Source organism: Drosophila yakuba, chromosome 4 (genome assembly GCF_016746365.2).
Source record: "Drosophila yakuba strain Tai18E2 chromosome 4, Prin_Dyak_Tai18E2_2.1, whole genome shotgun sequence".
Taxonomy (NCBI): domain Eukaryota; kingdom Metazoa; phylum Arthropoda; class Insecta; order Diptera; family Drosophilidae; genus Drosophila; species Drosophila yakuba.
The window spans coordinates 697,543-718,075 of record NC_052531.2 but is presented as its reverse complement, the minus strand read 5'-3'; the positions used below and the strand labels follow the sequence as shown (position 1 = coordinate 718,075).

At 34.1% G+C, this 20,533-nt stretch overlaps 3 protein-coding genes across 9 annotated transcripts in view; 2 read left to right on the top strand and 1 right to left on the bottom strand.

The window, feature by feature from the left end:
• The window catches only part of LOC6523738 (glutamate receptor ionotropic, kainate 1), a 32,575-nt gene extending 20,137 nt beyond the window's left edge, over positions 1-12,438 (top strand). Inside the window, exon 13 of one of the 4 annotated variants that reach the window (XM_039377179.2) lies at positions 12,301-12,438. In XM_039377179.2, the coding sequence (XP_039233113.1) occupies positions 12,301-12,395 (95 nt within the window). In that variant the 3' untranslated portion in view covers positions 12,396-12,438. Of the gene's footprint in view, positions 1-116; positions 299-4,513; positions 4,606-5,117; positions 6,672-12,300 lie in introns of those variants that run through there. The other 3 variants (XM_039377178.1, XM_002099577.4, XM_039377177.1) reach the window with 3 other exon arrangements.
• Positions 934-3,246, top strand: LOC6523736. The gene is made up of 2 exons (XM_002099575.4): positions 934-1,722; positions 1,831-3,246. Exons 1-2 carry the CDS (start codon positions 934-936, stop codon positions 3,118-3,120), a joined length of 2,079 nt encoding a protein of 692 aa, XP_002099611.2. The 3' UTR covers positions 3,121-3,246.
• Positions 6,150-19,609, bottom strand: LOC6523735 (ephrin type-B receptor 1-B). Of its 4 annotated transcripts, XM_039377175.2 has the most exons (15): positions 19,413-19,608; positions 18,683-19,055; positions 18,532-18,611; positions 16,834-17,014; positions 14,846-15,331; positions 12,794-13,681; positions 12,556-12,732; positions 10,567-10,614; positions 9,750-9,878; positions 9,592-9,687; positions 9,156-9,526; positions 7,197-7,343; positions 6,931-7,132; positions 6,803-6,867; positions 6,150-6,738 (listed from the first exon to the last, which is right to left on the bottom strand). In XM_039377175.2, exons 2-15 carry the CDS (start codon positions 18,930-18,932, stop codon positions 6,634-6,636), a joined length of 3,225 nt encoding a protein of 1,074 aa, XP_039233109.1. In that variant the 5' UTR covers positions 18,933-19,055; positions 19,413-19,608; the 3' UTR covers positions 6,150-6,633. The 4 variants fall into 4 exon arrangements, with proteins under 4 accessions (XP_039233109.1, XP_015046869.1, XP_015046868.1 ...); XM_015191383.3 differs by having other exon boundaries at positions 6,803-7,132; positions 19,413-19,607; XM_015191382.3 differs by lacking the exon at positions 10,567-10,614 and having other exon boundaries at positions 6,803-7,132; positions 19,413-19,607.
• Positions 19,610-20,533: the final 924 nt, after the last annotated feature.

Genomic DNA, 20,533 nt, shown 5'->3' with positions numbered 1-20,533 from the left:
CAAGTTTGTCGACTCATGTTGCCACGCCCATTCTACCTGCCCAAAACTCTTACTCCCGCATCTCTGAAAAATGTTATGATATATTTTTATTTTATTGTCTTTCTTTCGATTCTCAGAAAAACTTTTTGCCACGCCCACAAATCGCCCAAAACTGCCACACCCACACCTTCGAAAAAAGTTTCCATATTCTTTCACATCTTGGTTAGTTTGGTTAATTCCTCTCGATTTGCCACGCCCACAAACCTCCAAAAACTGTTAGTGAACAGCTTAGGAACACTGACCGTGTTCCGTGTGAAAGACGCCAGGCACGTCCTGGGAACGCATGACGGGCAGAGTATAATCGCGCAAGACGTCAGGGATGTTGCATGTACACAAAACACAACGCGTAGAATATCTTGTGTTTGTAAAGACGTGCATGAGTCCACTGCAGCTGTGTGGGTGCGTGTGGGTATATGAGAGTGTTGTTTATATTGCTGTTGTTAAGTAAGCATTTGCTGTTGTGGGTATTTTAGTCGAATTTGAAGCAACGCCCGAACAGGTTCCGTATCGATGTGCACAAGAATGTTAATGAGCGTGCGAACGAGACAAAAATATGTACAAATCTTCGAGGAACTGTGATCATTTGTTTACTTTTACCGAAAGCTTTTTATTTTATTATCCTATATTAATCACCGTAAACGAATTCCCGAATCTAAGATCAATGGTGCTCAACAAACTCGTGTACAGTGTACATACATAAAAAAGTAATGGTGTGGAGATTCTGAGCATTCATAGATACATGCCAACAAACATATGTACATATGTATGCATGTATGCGTATATATATTTTTGAAGAGGAGTCGACATACTGGAAGATCGAACAAATGCAAAAATAATCGTTATCATTTATAATTACCATTAGGAAACGAAACCTAATGGCCATGCAGAGAAAACATGATAATTGAACCAAACTTGTCAAAAAAGGATACAGCTGAGTGGTGCAATGCTTTCCGACATATATGTAAAGCTAGTTATCGTACAATAAAAAAATGCCTATCGCATCGGGAGAGGTCCATTTGGATTGTTAAAATTTTTTGGCATATTTATATTTACCGTACCACCACTATAAGAAACATTAAAACTCTGGAACCTCCCTTTAAACGTTCGCCTTCTACTGCTCATGCTGAGGGTAAACTTACCCAAGTTTGTGATAGGTCACTAAAGCTATACAAAATATGGTTTTTTTTGGTTTTATTGTTGCCAACTCAGCATCAAGTCAGTGGCCATGGTATATTCCGCCAAACGTCAAATTCAAAAGCAGTGTTGTTATTCCCTCAGCCTAACGAAAATATAAAATTTAACATTTCGCAGTTTACAAATTTTGAAAATGAAGCTAAGAAACTAAAAACCAATCCAATACATCCAAGAATCCGAGCCAAATCAACTCCGAAAATGGGTCCTAAACTTTTATCTAAAAGCTTAAGCAAACAAAGCAGAGACTCAATCTACAATGCCAGTTCAAATAAATATAGTCTGATTAATGTAAGCCAGTCAAAAAATACAAAATTGGCAGATGAGTGGATAAACACCGTACCAATTCAAAGTAGGCAAACGAGGGAAGCCAGGGATATTGGCATAGAAACCAAGAGACACAGTAAACAACCAAAAAAAATAGATGAAGCAAGGCTTAAACGCCTCGTTTTGAAGGGCCTTGGGTTAAAAAAACTACCAGATATGAAAAAGGTAAGAGATAAGTTACAGTCATTCCCACGTTTTGTGAAATTTAGTTGTGCATTGTTTTAACAAACTGTACACAGTATATACCACCTAACGGATATTATTTAATTACAGGTCAATATAAGCCAAGTTGAATATTCCAGCAAATATATAGAATACTTAAATCGCCTAAGAAGTAACCAGGAAAAGGGCAATAGCTTTTTTAATAACTTTATAGGAGCATCCATTATAAGAGACCTTCATTTTCTAAGCATTACTACAAATGAATTCAATGACATAAGTAACATACGATACCGTCATAAAAGGTCGCTTAAAAAAATGAACAGGCTAAGACAAATCAAAAAGCACAAAAATTATATAGACTTACTACGTGGCGAACAGGATACAACGAATATTCTCTTACACTTTCCATTGACAAATGCAAAAGACGCCAATTTTCACAATGATAAGATTGACGAAGCCAATATTAGGCTTATGCTTCTCTATAGCTCATCGCTGGCAAAAAATTCCCACCGAGGGCAAGGATCTAGGAAAAAAAAGCTCAGTCATATTTCTGAAAACGATCAAATCGAAAGGCGCTGTAATTCCGGTGATGTCAACTTGAACCAATCCAAAAAAATGCGTAGTCAGCAATTAATTTTGAAAGTATATCAACTTCTTTCAGGGAATAGGCGAAGAAAGATATCGTCTAGAAAATTTGAATTTGAAAATGTTGGCTATGAAGAAACTCGAACACAGTGGATAGAATTCGACGTGACCAAAGCTGTTCGTAGTTGGTTGAACCATAGTCATGAAAACTTGGGGATAGAAATTCAATGTGATAAATGTAAAAGTATAGGTGCTCGTATACTAAGTGACTTAAGCCCCTCATCATCGCCAAACTCGGCAGCTTCAAGCGACGAACACTTAAACCTCATGCCAGTTCTTAATATAATCGGACACGGAACACTAAATCCCCAAGAGCAAGTCGACTCGGACGTTCACCACATTATACTGACCAATAATAAAAGCGATCAATATGTGCATCATCGTTCAGACCATGATAGCACCTGGAGAAAGGATAAGTGGAGCAACAATTGTTACAAATTGCACCAAAGATGTTGTAGAAATCAATTGGATGTTGTCTTTAAGAACATTAAGGGATTCGAATTCATTTTACAGCCGAAGGTATTCGATGCAGGTTACTGCCACGGACGATGTCCACCGCGTCACAATCCCGCCCATCACCACGCCCTACTGCAAAGTCTTATTTGGCAAGAAGATCACAACCGAGCCCCCCGTCCATGTTGCGCGCCATCAAAGCTTGAGATGCTAGAAATATTGCATGTTGACGAGGATCACAGCGACAAGCTAAAAATTTCGACGTGGAGTGATATGCAGGTTGTAGAATGTGCCTGTTCGTAAAAAAAACTTTCCCTAACGATTTATTCTTACATATACTCGGTATTTTATTATTCTATTTAAGTATTGTCACTTATTGGATTAACATTTTGTGAGGATTTAAACATGTAATAAAAAAGCATACAAGTATTTATCTGGTTCAAATATGTTGGAGAAATAAAAATATTTTTCGTAATTTTTTTCGGCGGTATCTAATTTATTACTAAATATAGCAATTTTTTAATATTTTTGCATTATTTGAGTTCCTTGAGAAAATATAAACATGTTTAGATAAAGAAGGAAGCAGGTAATATCACCAAGTGAGAAAAGTAAGCTAAAAAAATGTTTAAGTTTCCATAGTACAGTGACCGCGAGGAAGGTCTGCAACAAGCCTGGACTGCGCAGAAATCACTACGATTTGCATTATTTCTCCCCTTTCCAGCTCTGAAAATTTCAGTGGGAAGGCTGGAAAAACATGGTTAGAAAAACTCATTTAATGCAAATCAGTTGTTTTTGTCGGAGTTTTTCTTTATTCACTTGAATATGAAACCAAATGTCCACAGCATCTTAGATGCTTGCTAGAAAGATTGCATTAAAAGGCTAGTTTTACTCTACTAAAATGCATAAAAATGTATTCTTTGGAAATATAAACGAAAATAAAAAAGTCAGAGATTGCCAAATGCTCGTTTTATTACTATAATTTACTTTCAGGAACAAGAGGAAGCAATATTAATGCAATATGATGTAGAAATACTAGCACTTGTGTCTGTTTTATTTTAATTATAAAAAGGGATCTGTTGATAATTAATAAGTATAGTCGGATCTACATATATATTTAGTAAATGCAAAAATAAGAAACAGCACTCATGAAAATAAATTGACAAAAACAAAAATAAATATTCAAAGTTTTATCGGGTCAGTGTTTGCTTGTTTCCTAGAAATTTCGTTGCGGTTATAAATAAAATACTTCATATGAATTAAATTAACCATCTTTACCATTTTAATTACATTTTCGGAGATATATACATATGTGCATATGTATAAATATATTTCCATTTTTTTATTTTAAATGTCCTAATTCTAAGGAATTATATTTTATACTTATTTTGTAGATGCTTGTCTAACCGTCTGAAAATATATACAACATTAAATAGATTAGTTAATTATAGTTAAATAAAATAAAATATAAATTAATGTATAAAGTTTTACCATGTTTCTTATATATCTTGGAGCTTTTTCTCAAACAAGCTGGCACTGCTTCTACGTCCTAAAATCTCCGTACTTAGACTCAACTATCAAACTTTTATAGTACGACGGGCAGGCTAGTGATCCAGTTCGCGATCTTTTAATACCTTCCAACAGTCTAAGAGTTACTCTATTACAAGTAAAGTATATAAAAAAATCTTTTGAATTTTAGAAAGGAGCCATTTATGATCAGAACCAATGAACCAATACCCGTTACTCGTTGAGTAAAAGTGTATACTTGACTCGTTGAAAAGTATGTAACAGGCAGAAGGAAGCGTTTCCGAGCATTTAAAGTATGTATATTCTTGATAAGTATCAATAGCCGTCGATCTGGCCATGTCCGTTTCTCAGTCCGTCTGTCTGTCCGTATGAACGTCGGGATCTCAGGAACTATAAAACCTAGAAAGTTGAAATTCAGCATGAAGACTCCAGAGACAGACGCAGCTCAAGTTTGTCGATTCACGTTGCCACACCCGTAAAACCTGTAAATTGCTCTCGATTTGCCAAAATTTTTTTTGCCACGCTCACTCTTATGCCCACAAACCCCTAAAAACTGTCAGAGTGGAAATTTCTCCTTTGTACTTCCACTAGCTGAGTAACGGGTATCAGATAGTTGGGGAACTCGACTTAGCGTTCTCTCTTGTTTTTTTCTAATATTTATATCCATTACTGAACGATTATTTCTTACTATATGCCGAATTTGTCCACGCCAATACTTTTGAAAAATTTATTGATATTTTTTCTACACGTTTGATTACTTACTTTATATTCAATAGATCTCAGACCAATGACAAAGTTTAATGCAGATAGCGATTTTCGGATTTGCATAGAGAGGACTAATATGATTATATGGACTCGATTGTTGATGCTGATCAAGAATATGTCAATTTGTTGAGTTATTAAAGCACTCCAATCTTAACACATAAGCATATATTTAATATGTGCAACACAGAAATTATCATTAGGCAATTTCTGATAGATTGTTTTCCCTTTGTGACATTTATAACCACAACCCCTACTTAATCCCAATTGAACTTGTTAACCAAAACATTAATATCCTTCCGCCTAAACGTTAATAAACTAATACTAATAATAAATTAATTATGCTTATTAAAAAAATCAAGCTACAGGGCATTGATTGTAGTGCTCATACCAGTAAGTGTGCTTTAAATGAATAAATAAATATGCTTATTTAATGCAAATATAAAAGTATACTAACAAAAATTAAAGTAGGGCTAGATGTAATTTGCAATAATATAAGAATATAAAAGAAAATAATTATATTTAAGATTTTTTTGTTAACTCAAGCACACAAGAAAATTAAAAATATTTAAGTAGTTTATTAAGTCATTAAAAGTAGTAACGAAAAATTAATTTCTTAGCCATTAATCTTACCGCAGCTTTCTATGTGCGGTCCAGCAATACTTTTTAATCTGCCAAACAAAGCACAAGAGAGTTGGTACTGTAGAAAACCCTGATATAGACTATTGAATCTTTTGTTGCTGAATTCAGATATAGAGCTATTCGAACGCCACGCAGTTTCAGTACATGGAGACTTTATAGCTCTCAATAGATCTTTTTCCAGTGAAATACTTACTATACAACATATAATAATATTTTGGAAGTCCTATTAATTTAATAATTCTGAAAAATGATACCACGGTAGTCACATTATTATTTAGGTCGGAATAACGCACATTATTGTAATTTTGTTAGTTTTTATTATTTTATGCAAAGTAAGCCATGAATTAAAATCTAATAAAAAATAATAATTTTGTTAATGCCACTTTTATCACAAAAAAAAAAAATTAAAACAGCTAGGCAATCATAGCGCCTCTATACTCGTATAATTAGCTTGAAATGTTTTGTGTAGTAAATAATTAATACACATTGGTATATAAGGTAATATTTTTTAAACAACGTAAACACAATATTTTTTCTATTATATAATCTAATGTTCTAGTTAAGAGAACCTATAAAATCCTTATTAAATGTAATGTGTTCTTGTGTTTTTGTATCTCACACGTGTTAATTATATATATTTTTTATAAATTTATATTTCTATATATATATCTCGAACTTTCCTAACTGGAAGTCTGTATAAATCGCATAAATTGGCAACAGAAGGTAAAACTGCACGTGAAAATAGTACAACATGAAAGTAAACGCGTCCATTTATTTTGCAGATGTTGATTGAAAATAAGAAAGTTCGACCATATATTATATTATTATTATAATAAATTATGTATTGTTTATATGTACATCTTAAACTACTTTGTAAAAATAAATGGTTTATATTATAGTGTCCAGTTGCCGGGCTTGATGTAAAATCTTCTTTTGATGTCCTACTAAAGTAATTCCCATGTCGGACAGTTGTTGAGCTGTTAGCCTAGATATCTATATACAAAAATTTAAATCTATTTACTTAATCAAAGAAATGGGTAAAAGTTTAATACTTTACCTGTTGAGCATTTACTAAATTAGCCTCTTTAAAATGTTGACAGTATCTAGACATTTTAATGTGCTCTAACCAAAGATCGGTACTTATAAAAATATTTTGACCTCGCTGTGCATCCAAAATATGATTACCGTCTGATTCTGGTGAGTGTCGGGTTGTCAATAATGACTGTGGTTGTCTTGCCAAGTTGTCAAGAGTTGAAACTATACTAGCAAATGTGGGACGATGAGTACGTTGCTTTTGCCAGCAATCCAACATTAACTGATAAAGGGCTTCTGGACAGTCCATTGGAGCTGGTAAACGATAGCCCTTTTCAATACTTTTTATGACGTCCTATTGAATGGATAGGTGTAATAGGTATAAATACATATATAATAGACTTTGATTTAGGTCATACCTGATTTGACCAGTTCCAATATGGGCGTTCCCCATAGGACATGACCTCCCATAGAACTACTCCATACGACCAAACATCTGACGCTGAAGTAAATTTTCTAAAAGCAATAGCTTCAGGCGCAGTCCAACGTACAGGAATTTTACCGCCCTTAAAATATAAATATAAAATGTTAATGTAAAAATGAAAAACGAACACAGAACATTTTGAATGGTCACGCTATTTAAATTTTATATTATTCCTGCGGTGTTAAGGTCTGCTTAAATGAAAAACTTAATTTTTTAAGTTAGCTTCAATATACTCTTAAACAAAAATATGGAAAATCATTAAAAAAAAAAATGGTTTTGACGGCAGCATAAAATCTAGCGTTGTAACTTTTGACTTTGATTGGAGCGTACCGTAATCAAAACAAGTAAAATTGTTTGTAACTGTTACCAATATTCGTCCCAAATGTAATATCTAATGTTTTTGGTGTGAATATTTTGTATTTTAATATTAGAAGTTAAAAAACAATTAATTTGCCAGTACTGATATTGCTCTACATAAATTTCATTAATTAGCTGTAAAATAGTTTACAATTATTAAACAACAAAGCTCAAAAACAATTAGAATATGGTTTAGTGCTGTTTAGTGCTTGTGTGTACAAATTTAACATATCCATGTTCTATAGGTAAAAACTTTAGAAAATACATTTTTACTGATATTAAAACACATATCACTAAAAATATTTCATTTACCAATATTTTGGTTAAATAAATTAATAAAGAAACATTTTAAAATATAATATCCTTTTTTGAAAAAATCGTCCGAAGGTAAAAACGCTAAATCTACATATAACGTATGAGTTTATACTTATTCAAACCGTTGGTGCATTATTCAACATGTTAATTTTCTTACTTTTACTCCCAATTTTCTAGATTTATTCCTCTGACTATGCACTTTCGCATATCATTAAAACAACGTTTGACCGAAATTTTGTATTTTACAACATTATATAGAAGTTTTCTCGGTGCTTTTGTCACTTCGTTCGCCCTAGTCAGCAAAAAAGTTAACGAAAACAAGAGCGTTCTTATAGTCGAGTTCCCCGACTATCTGATACCTGTTACTCAGCTATTGGAAGTGCGAAGGAGAGTCTTCAACACTGACAGTTTTTGGCGGTTTGTGGGCGTTAGAGTGGGCCTGGCCAAGAAAGATAGAAATAGATAGAGTAGATAGAAATTTACAAGACGAATACATAAATGAAAAAATGTCAAAACATTTTTCAAAAGTGTGGGCGTAACAGCTTTTGGCGGTTTGTGGGCGTTAGAGTGGTTAATAGACCAATAAAAAAAGGAAAAAACATAAAAACATTTTTCAAAAGTGTGGGCGTGGCAGTTTTGGGCGGTTTATGGGCGTTAGAGTGGGCGTGGCAACATGAATCGACAAACTTGCGCTGCGTCTATGTCTCTGGAGTCTGTGTGCTTAATCTCAACCTTTTGTAGTTCCTGAGATATCAGCGTTCATACGGACGGACAGACAGACGGACGGACATGGCCAGATCGACTCGGTTGTTGATCCTGATCAAGAATATATATACTTTATATGGTCGGAAACGCTTCCTTCTGCCTGTTACATACTTTTCAACGAATCTAGTATACCCTTTTACTCTACGAGTAACGAGTATGCGTTGTAATTTCTCTTTTTTCTTTCTAATTTTTGTTTTGTTTTTGAAAGTTATCCATTTTCTTAAATAAAAATGGATTTCGTAAAAATACTCGCAAACTTAGTATACATAGGTTATCGCGAGTACTTTCAAACGTAATGTAAAAATCACATGATATTAATACATGGTTTAACCATTTATACAATCTGTTCTATTCGTAATAAACCCATAGCAATGGTACTGTTAAAAAAAATAGTATTGTGGATTTTCTAATGCTTTAAAAAAAATCAATTTATAACTATCCATTTAATTATACTTACACGAGTTGTATATGCATCACTTGCATTTTCAATTTCACGCGACAATCCAAAGTCCGCGATTTTGCATATTAATTGGGCATTTACAAGAACATTACGTGCCGCCAAGTCTCTGTGTACATAATTCATTTCACTTAAATATGACATCCCGCTGGCAATACCCCGAAGCATAACTATAAGCTGTAATGTTTGAAACTTTCCATCATTCACGCGAAGAAATGTGTCTAAGCTGCCATTTTCCATGTACTCAGTAATAATCATAACTGGATTAGACCGAGTAACTACTCCCTGTAGGTAAATAACATTTGGGTGATCAAACTGTCCCATAATAGAAGCCTCTGTCAAAAAGTCACAGCGAGCTTTTTCCGAAGATCCTGTCAAGAAAAATGTTTTAAATGTTAAAACAAATAATTAGTTTTTAACCCAATTGCAAACTTGCCTGGTTTCAAAGTCTTTATTGCAACATCAATGTCCTGTACAAAGTTTGGGGGTATTTTTAAGCGACCGCGGCAGACATCGCCAAATTCTCCACCACCTTAACAATTTTTTGGTCATAAGTATACTTAAGTATTATTATGAATATTACAAAAATCTCACCAATAATAGCTTCTATTGTAATGTAGTTTGCATCGATTTCTCGAGCAAATTCCCTTATTGCTTGATTAGGATCTTCATATGTATGCGGATCTACGTAGCTTCTACTATTTCCAAATAAAGGAGTCGTCACTAAAATAGACATAGGAAAATAAGAGGCTTTACCAAATTTCCCGTTAAGCTATAAAATATTTAAGTAATATGTATATACATGATTAATGTTAAAGGCATATTTTTATTAGTTTGGTTTGAAAAGAATTAGCCAAAATTCTCTACTATGGTAGTCTGTTTTCAAATTTTGTTGAAGTGTTTGAAGCATAAAAGAGGTACAATATTACACACTCTAATTTGGAGTGCATGAGTTTAAACAACTTGTTACAGGTCCATAAGTGCTGTTTATTGTATACCCTGTATAAGATGCTAAAAAAAACGATGCTTAATTAAAATTTAGGTAATGGTGAAAACAATGTATGTATTGTTGAAGACGCAAGCTCGAAAAAAACTGGATTTCAGCTTAACAGAATGTTTTAAGTTGATAGTAAACACGCCTGTAGTAATTGATTTCGAAAGCTGAAAATCTACATATATGAGTATCTACTTCTAATGACTACACCGTCCATTTTATAACTTTTAAACGGTAACTTTTGAAAAACTTATCCGAGTTTAAGTTCTCGGAGAAGTACATGTCTGCAAATGAGTTAATTGTCGTTGCAAAAAGGTGGATTGTTACAAATTTTTAAAATATAAAAAGCATGCAACCAAAACCACTTATTCAATCTTAGAATGTAGAGAAAATGTACAAATTCACAAAAAGATATACCGTTTAAATGAAGTGTTTTAACAATTGGAGTAGTATCCATAGAATTAACTAAAAATAAAAATAAAAATATATGTTGTATTGTATTGATGAAGCATTTGTAGTTACCAAATCTAAGATTTACAAATAAAAATTTTATACTCGGCCATTCGACTTGCGCATACTTATATAGCCAATACTTTTTTATCGACAAGCCAAAAGACAATTTAAAAGACAAACAAAAATGTTAAAAATATCAAAATATTTTTTAAATGTGTGGGCGTGTGAAAAAGTTTTTTGGCAAATCGATAGAAATTAACAAGACTAACAAACAAAGAAAAATATATCAAAAACTTTTTTCAAAAGTGTGGGCGTGGCTGTTTTGGGCGGTTCAGGGGCGTAAGAGTGGGAGTGGCAACATGGGTCAACAAACTTGCGCTGCATCTATGACTCAGGAGTCTACATGCTGAATCTCAGTTTTTATAGTTCCTGAGATCTCGACGTTCATACGGATATATCTTATACTACTATATACTTGATATGGTCGGAAAGCTTTCTTCTGCTGTTACATACTTTTTAACGAATCTACTATACCGTTTTTACTCTATGACTAACGGGTATAAATATGCCTAATATGCTGAATTGCATATTTAATTAGTCAAAATACCTAAATATGCCGAGCCAGGAAAGAAATGGAATATGTAAAATGTTACAAAAATAACGAACTTTTTTATTACTTTTTATTTAAATGATTTATACCCTTTCAGAGGGTTTTTCATTTATATGCAATTGGTTTCGGGAAGAAACCATAATTATAAGAAATATTTTTATGGTATCGATGAATAACATTATTGTCAAATTTTAATATATTTGAATCGATATATGTATATACACATCTAATAAGGTTAACTACTGGAGTCGAATTGCAAATGGCCGTCTGTCTTGAACGTCTTGATCCGGAAACCATAGAAGATAGAAATTTGGGGTTAAGCCCATAGATTCTAATGACGCCTATTCCGTCCCAGTTCTCGACATCGTAAACGTGTTCCCATTTCTAATCAAAAATTTACACTACTAACAAATATGTGAACAAATATCAAAACATTTATCATTTAACACTAACCGTTTCCGGCGGTTTGTGCGCGTAAGAGTGGGTGTGGTAAAAAATGTTTCGATAGAAATTTACTAGACTAAGAATATGAAAAAGTATCACGTTTGTCAAAAGTGTGGATGTGGCAGCTTTGAGCGGTTTGTGGGCGTTAGAGTGGGCGTGGCAAGAGCTTTCGCTCTTAGCATGAACGACTCTAGAAAAGGAGAGAATAATCTGAAAGAAAATTATGAGAATTGATGCGCAAAGCACGTAAAAAAGATTTTGAAAAAGAAAAAGTAATTTAATAGATTCGTTCTACGTAAAGTATATTATGTAGAGTAAATTGCCATTGCCAACAAGGTTTATCGAATATAGTATAAACTTTTACTAAACGAGTAACGGGTATAAAAAAAATGGGTTTGGCCCGCGGAGGGGAAGTCAAAGAATGCTGATGCGTTAAGGATAATCGTTTTGCTCAAAGCAGGACATAAAAAATAAATAAGTCTGGTAACGCAATGTTACACCATCTCCGTTATCCTTTTTCTATTTTGCCATTAACTCCCACCCAATTAATTCGTTGCTTACGCTAACGACTGAATAAAAGAACACAATATAAGAAAAATCACCTCCGCAAACGTTTCATCACTCTTTTATATATTAAATCAAAGGTGCACGTGCTCAGTTGCCTCCCTTCCAATACATAATTAAGAAATCAGTCACATACACTGACGAGCAAAACTGTAATACGAGTTGCATATTCTAACTTCAACGGTCAGTATCTTCTCTCCTATTTTATGTACGATAATAATCTAAGTCTTGTTTTGTGAACGTATGCAAATTCTGGTTATTTTGTCTAGTTAAGATTTTTATTTCTCTAATTTGTATATGCACAACTAATAAATTATTTTTAAAAATACTCTTACCTTCGTTGCTGGCGTAATCAAGTGGTAATGGTAAATGATTTGTAGATTTTTTATCAAGTTCATCTTGATGCTTGGATCTCATGAAATATACTGTAGCTATTATAAAAATTACTAAAAATAGTACAGCCGTCACGATGGCTCCAGCAATAAATCGTATTTGGACAGAATCGTCGTATACTGTTATAATGGAATACATTATTAAATATGACTGGAGCATAAATAAAAGAATGATAATTACCTGACCCAACGGATTGAAGAGTTTGGGCGTAAATCATGTTACTATAAGAACCAAACCCATTAATCGTTTTACAGCGAACTTGAAATCCATACTCCGTATTTTCTAACAGTCCTACTATATGTGCTTTCGTTTCCTTTGTATTCAGAGCTGATTTATTTATAGCATCTAATTCGACCTTTGGAAACCAACGCACTTCATAAAATTCAAGCGGAGAATCACTTTGAACAGGTTTATCCCATTCTAGATCGGCATCTGTGCTAGTTATAGCCAATATACGCAAGTTAAAAACTGTCGAGAGCAAAACCGACTCAGTTGTAAAAACGATTTCAGCATGACCGGTCTTTACTTCGTTCAAATCCAACGGTATATTTAAAAACGACGTATTTAGCAATGTTATGTCATTTACTGCCACTAGTGAAGTCTCGTTGGAGTGTCTGTTAGAATCGGTAATATGGGAAGCGCTATTTATTGCGTGTATCTGCAAAGTGTATGTCGTTACCGGTTCAAGATTTGTAAGTGTTATTTTTGTTTCGTTAAATGTGTCTGTTGAGGGATTGTACACTACATTTGGGCTGCAATTAACACATTTGATCTTGTACACAATATCACTGTGGTACATTTTAGGCTGAGTTTCGAGTAAAAGTGATTCATTTCTGGCTGGTGCGCTCCAAGATATTATGGCACTTGTTTGATCAACGAACAACAAAGTGAGATTAGTAGGTGCAGCTGGTGGACTATAACATGGCATATGTCGACCATCGTTTGGATGTCTATAGTATCCAGACACACACTTGCAGAAAGGTGAACCAGTATTTGAAGCATTTGAATTGGGAGGACAAGGAGTACATTTTGTTACCTCTGGAGACTTAAATGTTCCAAATGGACATTCTGAAAAAAAAGAAATCTTTTAAATACTACAGCTCAGTATTTGATTATGTCGTACTCTTTCTGAGAGCAGTTATGCCTTCGTTCCGCAAAGCAAGTGCAAATATCAGGTGCTGCACAACAATTGCGCAACATAGCCTACGCGCCTTATAAATAGTCATGATCAGCAACCATGAGAGCCAGTAATTACAAAAAAAAACAAGAGAGAACGCTATAGTCGAGTTCCCCGACTATCTGATACCCGTTACTCAGCTAGTGGAAGGGAGAAGGAGAGTCTTAAACACAGTTTTTGGCGGTTTGTAGGCGTTATAGTGGGCGTGGCAACATGAATCAACAAACTTGCGCTGCTTCTATGTCCCTGGAGTTTGTATGCTTAATCTCAACTTTCTAGCTTTTGTAGTTCCTGAGATCTCGACGTTCATACGGACGGACAGACGGACAGACGGACGGATAGACGGACATGGCCAGATCGACTCGGCTATTGATCCTGATCAAGAATATATATACTTTATATGGTCGGAAACGCTTCCCTCTGCCTGTTACATACTTTTCAACGAATCTAGTATACCCTTTTACTCTACGAGTAACGGGTATAACAAGAGAGAACGCTATAGTCGAGTTCCCCGACTATCTGATACCCGTTACTCAGCTAGTGGAAGTGCGAAGGAGTGTCTTCAACTCTGACAGTTTTTGGCGGTTTGTGGGCGTGGCAAGATGAATCGACAAACTTGCGCTTCTTCTATGTCTATGTTTTTGGCAAATTGATAGAAATTTACAAGGCCAATACAAAATGAAAAAATATCAAAACAAAAAATAACAAAATATCAAAGTGTGGGCGTGGCAGCTTTGGGCGGTTTGTGGACGTTAGAGTGGGCGTGGCAAGATGAATCGACAAACTTGCGCTGCTTCTATGTCTCTGAAGTCTTTATGCTTAATCTCAACTTTCTAGCTTTTGTAGTTCCTGAGATCTCGACGTTCATACGGACGGACAGACGGACATGGCCAGATCGACTCGGCTATTGATCCTGATAAAGAATATATATACTTTATATGGTCGGAAACGCTTCCTTCTGCCTGTTACATTCTTTTTAACGAATCTAGTATACCCTTTTACTCTACGAGTAACGGGTATAAAAAAGGGAGAATGGCTTTGGAAATAATACGAACCTGTACAAGTTTTATTGATGTAATTCGGCTCATAGCCAGCCTTGCAACGACAACCACCTGTAAGAATTGTCCATTTTCCATCACCTTTGCATAGGTAGGTTGGCGGCTCATACGGTTCTGCGTTTTCGACACAAGTTCCATTTTGTTTCTCAATTATGGTAATTTCTCTTCCCGTAGGTGTTTCGTTGAAGTGTGCAAAGTTTTCGGTAACAGCGGGACACGTAATATAATATACTTTTACCGCCAGGACGCTAATACAAGCGCCCTGATCTCTGAAAGCAAAATATACGCCTTTTTTGTTCACGGCTATGCTCTTCACCTCAGTGTTAATATCTACATCGGAGTTCTGATTGAAGCGCCCCTCACCAGCCGCGATGCGAGCAATCAGCCTGTAACTGTCTGTTTGCCATGGAGGAGGTTCTCGAGTAGCAGCATCAAACTCGTAAAACAGTAAGCTAAATGTTTCCTTGCATGACAAAGCGTTTCCTAAAATAAAACACAAAAGTCTTTAAATCGTTTTTCTAAATTAAATAAATTGCACTAAAAAAAACAATGCACAACGCAATATATAACCGGTACTGCAAAAATTTGTTCACCAATACAAATTTATTTTGTTTAACTTCATTAACATAATTTATTTCTATGTATATTATTTTGTATAAAACTTTTCTAATACTTGTGCTAAGACAGGGAAAATTACAGAATTAACAGAAATAATAGTGAGTCATTAGCACCGTTTATACGCAGCGAAATTAATACCGTATGAACACTGGTATCGCAAGTATGTATGTTGAATATTTTATTTAATATCATTATATTTTTGTTAAAACCTTTCGATATTGCAAAGACTTTTAAAAACTAACTACTAAGTATATTGACAAAAGAAACCGTAATATATGTGAATAAATTAGAAGGAAACGATGTTCTTCGACTAACAGATACTTGTTACCCGTTCAAGAAAGTACAATTGGCAGTATAATAGCAAATATATCCGACATCGCAGACAAGCACCACTAATCGGCGGTTGTAATTATTGCTTTCCAGTAACGCATTATGGTACGCATTAAAATTATATAATGTAAATCTTCTGAAGTAACATATTTACTTGAAATAATTTTAGTATAAGGTGTTGGAATTAATTTGTAGCGTTTTACGAAAGATAACGCTGACCAACTATTCATAGTCACACACACAAAAGTACATACTCTGCTGGAAGCTACTGACATAGCGCATCTTTACCAGTATTTGATATTTTCTTATGGTGTTCATAACAATTGTTGTGTAGTATCAAACATGTCGAAGTTTGTGCCTGAAAAATCGTTTTTGCGGGGATTGTTACTTTATTATTTTAACGTTGCAAAAACGATTTTTCAGGCTCAAACTTCGACATGTTTGATACTGCACAACAATGGCTATGAACACCATAAGGAAATGTAAAATACTGGTAAAGATGCGCTATGTCAGAAGCTTTCAGCAGAGTATTTACTTTTGTGTGTGTGACTATGAATAGTTGGCTAGCGTCATCTTTCGTAAAACGCTACGAATTAATTCCAAAACCTAGTATAATTTTTTAAATAATAAATAGTTTTGGCCAAAAGATGTACCGCATGTCTCTTAAAGGGTTTGGTAATTTTCGAGACTTAGATATGGCGGGTTCAATATGACGGTTAGATATCGGTAGAAATTGGCAGAAAAATAATAAAAAGCATAAATTTAATTTGTAAAAGTGCAGCCTAAGCGTCCATTGGCCTTATCCCAACTTTTTAGGTTCTATAATTCCTAAATTTTGCTTTTCAAACGGTCATACAAATCGATCCTAAATAAAAATATTTATGCTTAAAAGGGTCGGAATCGTTTCCTTCTACATTTCTACGAATCTAGTACATCTATACCTATTAAACCAAAAATAAAAATCCGAGAAATATATCGTATTAATGAAGAGGTCGTATTATTTTTTAGTGTTAAAAAACAATATTATATATATTTACCTGGGAATAAAGAACAATCGCGTATTGTGAACTGAATTTCAATATAAAGTCGGTTTGCTGATCCACGATCAATAAACGGCGACCACAACCAGTTATTGACGTTGTGATATGCCACATCGCACACCACATAGCTTCTCCAGTTTATGCCCTTAACGAAGTCGGTAAATGACTCTTCTACCCACTAAAAGTAGTCAAGGTTAGGCAATATTTTATTAAGCAATTACGCGATATTTCTGATCAATAAATATTTACCAAAATAAAACACTAAAATGAAACAAAATCGAACTTATTATTATTATTATTATCTTATTAGATCATATTACATTATAAGCTTAGACAAGGAGATTCGCTGGATCCGTTTTGTTGATAATAGCTTATATATTTATCGAAAAAAGGAGGCTAGGTTCGGCAAGCCGAGCACGGTTGCGAACAAAAAAAATATCACCACCAAAGCGTACTTTATTCTCGGTGAAATAATTAAGGGCTGCGGTACCGTTATTAGGAAACACAGATTATTCACATATAAACAGGTATTTTCCCTATCCGAATTAAAAAAAAAATTTTGTGCGACAAGGTCAAAAATGAGACGAAAAAGAAAATAGCAGCACTATCTATATTTTTAAATATGTATTCAATACATGTGGGAGGTTTGTTTTGGTAAAAAGCACATGGTTATAAAAGGGTATGGGCTTCTTTCCCGTACAATGGAGTTTGGGCAATACATTGGATTGGTTTTTAAGGAAACATTTTAGAGACGGTGATGCTACCCTTTGCCGAATAGGATATGCCGCTAATTCCAACAAGAACGTAATCCCATCGAAAATTCTTGGTCGGATATTAGAAAAGCGGTTGTACCTTCTAAGCCAACTAACAACGAATACCTTTGGGCTGTAATTAAGAAGTCGTGGAGCAAAATATCCCTAAAACGGAGCCAGGACCTGGTTGATTCCATGACAAAAGCACCTGTTATTGGTAATAAGGAATACACTACCAAATATTAAATTATTGGGATGGGTGAAGTTTTAGAACGCAAACACTTGTTATTAGTGTTTATTTGCTATCAAGTTTTAAATTGAAATTTTAAATTTTTGCATGAAGTGGTGCTTTTTTATTTTTCCCCTAATTTTGTAGTTCTGTAGTTTTGTAGTAATAAAGTTTATTATTTAAAATAAAAATTAATAAAAAAATTGTACGTATTTGTTATATTCTAATTAGTGAATTATTGACCCTTTCTAAAAAGGTATTTCACCTTATTTTAAACCCTAAGTTATGGGCAGGGGACTTATACAATCTTTTATTGGGCAAAATGTTTCATTCTATTTTTCGCATCTGTATCATATTAGTATCATTATAAATTAAGAGGCGGAAATTTAGAGGAAACAATTTTCAAAAGTGTGGTTGTGGCAGTTTTTGGCGGTTTGTGGGCGTTGCAACATGGGGCAACAAACTGGAGCTGCGTCTATGTCTCTAGAGTCGGTATGCTGAATCTCAACTTTCTAGCTTTTATAGTTCCTGAGATCTGAGATCTTTATAAGGACGGGCAGATAGACGTGGCCAGATCGACTCGGCTATTGATCCTGATTAAGAATATGCACACTGTATATGGTCTAAAACGCTTCTTGATGCCTGTTACATACTTTTCAACGAACATATTTTTTACTCTACGAGTAACGGGTATATAAAATAAATAATACTTACCCCCGGTGTTTGGGCTTGAGGGCCATACGGATACCTGGTCCACTCCAATGTAGCTTCTCTAGTTGTATCCAATAGAACGACTGCAGAAATTCGTGTACATTAAAAATATATAATTTGCTGTTAAGGCTTAATGCCGTTGAGCAGTACGTACCCTGATCTGCATGTGCCAATTTAAAGTGAATTGAAATTAAAATAAGTAGTATTGTGCTCAGTAATGACATTCTCCAAAACAATTGAGATCTTATTTGCTCGTTAATTGGAGCTTGAACTTTGTAAATCGAACAGTTGAAGGTGCTTAAACCATCATTTTGTACGGAAGTTTGAATTGTTTCGGAATAAGTATTGCCTTTAATACCAATATATTTGGCATCTTTGTCATTTGGGTGACACCCGGACACCATTTTCGTTTTGTTGGGATCGTTTTCCAGCAGTTTTATTTTTTAATTGGCTTGTACGCACATTGATGCGGATATACCAGGATTGAGAGCATTATTTGTGTTTCGGGTCCAGTTTTTAAGCCAAGACTGAAAAATAAATTAACTTGCTATAGTGTACATTTTGTAACCATGCATGGTAATTTTTTAAAATTTTTAATTTTTGGAATCGTTCCCAAACATTTTTGAGTCAGTATTCACTGTCATATGTGCATGTGTATATATACATGGAAGCGTATACACATATGGACCTGCATTGATACCTGCATTTTCCGATTCTGCTATATACATACATATTGTGTATGTATGCTTGTCAAGGGACGCTAGCTTTGATTTAAAAATTTTATGTTACGGATAAATACTGTTATGGCTTTGAAACACAAGATATTTAACCGTCTTGCAATGGTTTATATGTAAATATTGTATATCTGCCTCACTGATTAATACCTGCGCGGCGGACTGATATTCTGTAATTGTCTTTATTTTAAAGTGGCTCTTTTACGGCCAAAAAACCCCTTGTTGATTTGGTATGGGTACTTGGTAGGGACCAGAATGTCATTTTCAATGTATTTTCTGTGACTTTTTTATTCTTTAAATTCACTTTTACTTAGACAGCAATTCTGTTAAAACTCTCGGTATCGATAACTTTTATATCGACATTAAAATCCATGAAAACTAATTTTCTATAAAAGGTGAAGTCAACATAGCATCGACGATATAAGACCCAATTTGAAATAATATAAAACGGTACAAAAAGGGATAGTAGCATAACTTACTTTCGAGAGAAAACCATCCTTACATAATATTTGTCTATCTGCTTAATATTAAAATGATATTTTAAAATAGATGTTACCAATGTCTAGAATAACATAACTTACTCGAAGACAGCATTTACCCGAATTCATATATGCTTGCTCCCGTTGTAATCTACTTGATCGTCCATTCGTTTGCTTAAGTAAATCCGCGAAACACCAACATAGCAACAGCAGTTGACGGAAGTCCACTACTAGAGTTTTTAAAATGCGCTTTTGTGACTACTGCGATAGGGACCGCACGGAAAAAAAATTATCAAGAATTTAAACTGCAATCAAAATGGAAGTTTAATTCTGAATAATCACCAAGATGATTACATAAATTACCCGCTGCTTAGCAAATGTAAGTGCGAACGAGATATTTTAACATATTTCTGGCATATCGATAGAAATTGGAAAAACAATAATACAATAAAAAATATTTATTTATTTATTTAACAAAATTAAATCAAGTATACAATACTAAATCTAATAAATTTAATGAGTACTAGCTACGGGGGCCTTCGACTCAAAACTTGTGGGTTATTACTTTATATAATACAGTTAGCTTTTTGAACAAATTTGTTACAATTTAAAAAATATTTGTGTGAAAAATGAATGTAGGAAATTTTTAAAGTTACAATTTTTAAAAAAGCTTTTAAACTGGACTTGGAATCTTTTGGAAACAACTTGGATGCGTCTAAATATCGAAACTTTAAAGGTCGAACTAGAACCAAAATTCAAAACCATAAAAAACCCAAGTTCACTTCATGTACA

Coding starts and splice junctions, on each gene's coding strand:
- LOC6523736 (XM_002099575.4), top strand. CDS start 934: ATGATAATTGAACCAAACTTGTCAAAAAAGGATACAGCTGAGTGGTGC. Junction 1,723..1,830: donor AACTACCAGATATGAAAAAG/GTAAGAGATAAG, acceptor ATTTAATTACAG/GTCAATATAAGCCAAGTTGA.
- LOC6523735 (XM_015191383.3), bottom strand. CDS start 18,932: ATGGTGTCCGGGTGTCACCCAAATGACAAAGATGCCAAATATATTGGT. Junction 15,332..16,833: donor CGATTGTTCTTTATTCCCAG/GTAAATATATAT, acceptor GTTTTATTTTAG/GAAACGCTTTGTCATGCAAG. Junction 13,682..14,845: donor CATCAATAAAACTTGTACAG/GTTCGTATTATT, acceptor CTTTTTTTTCAG/AATGTCCATTTGGAACATTT.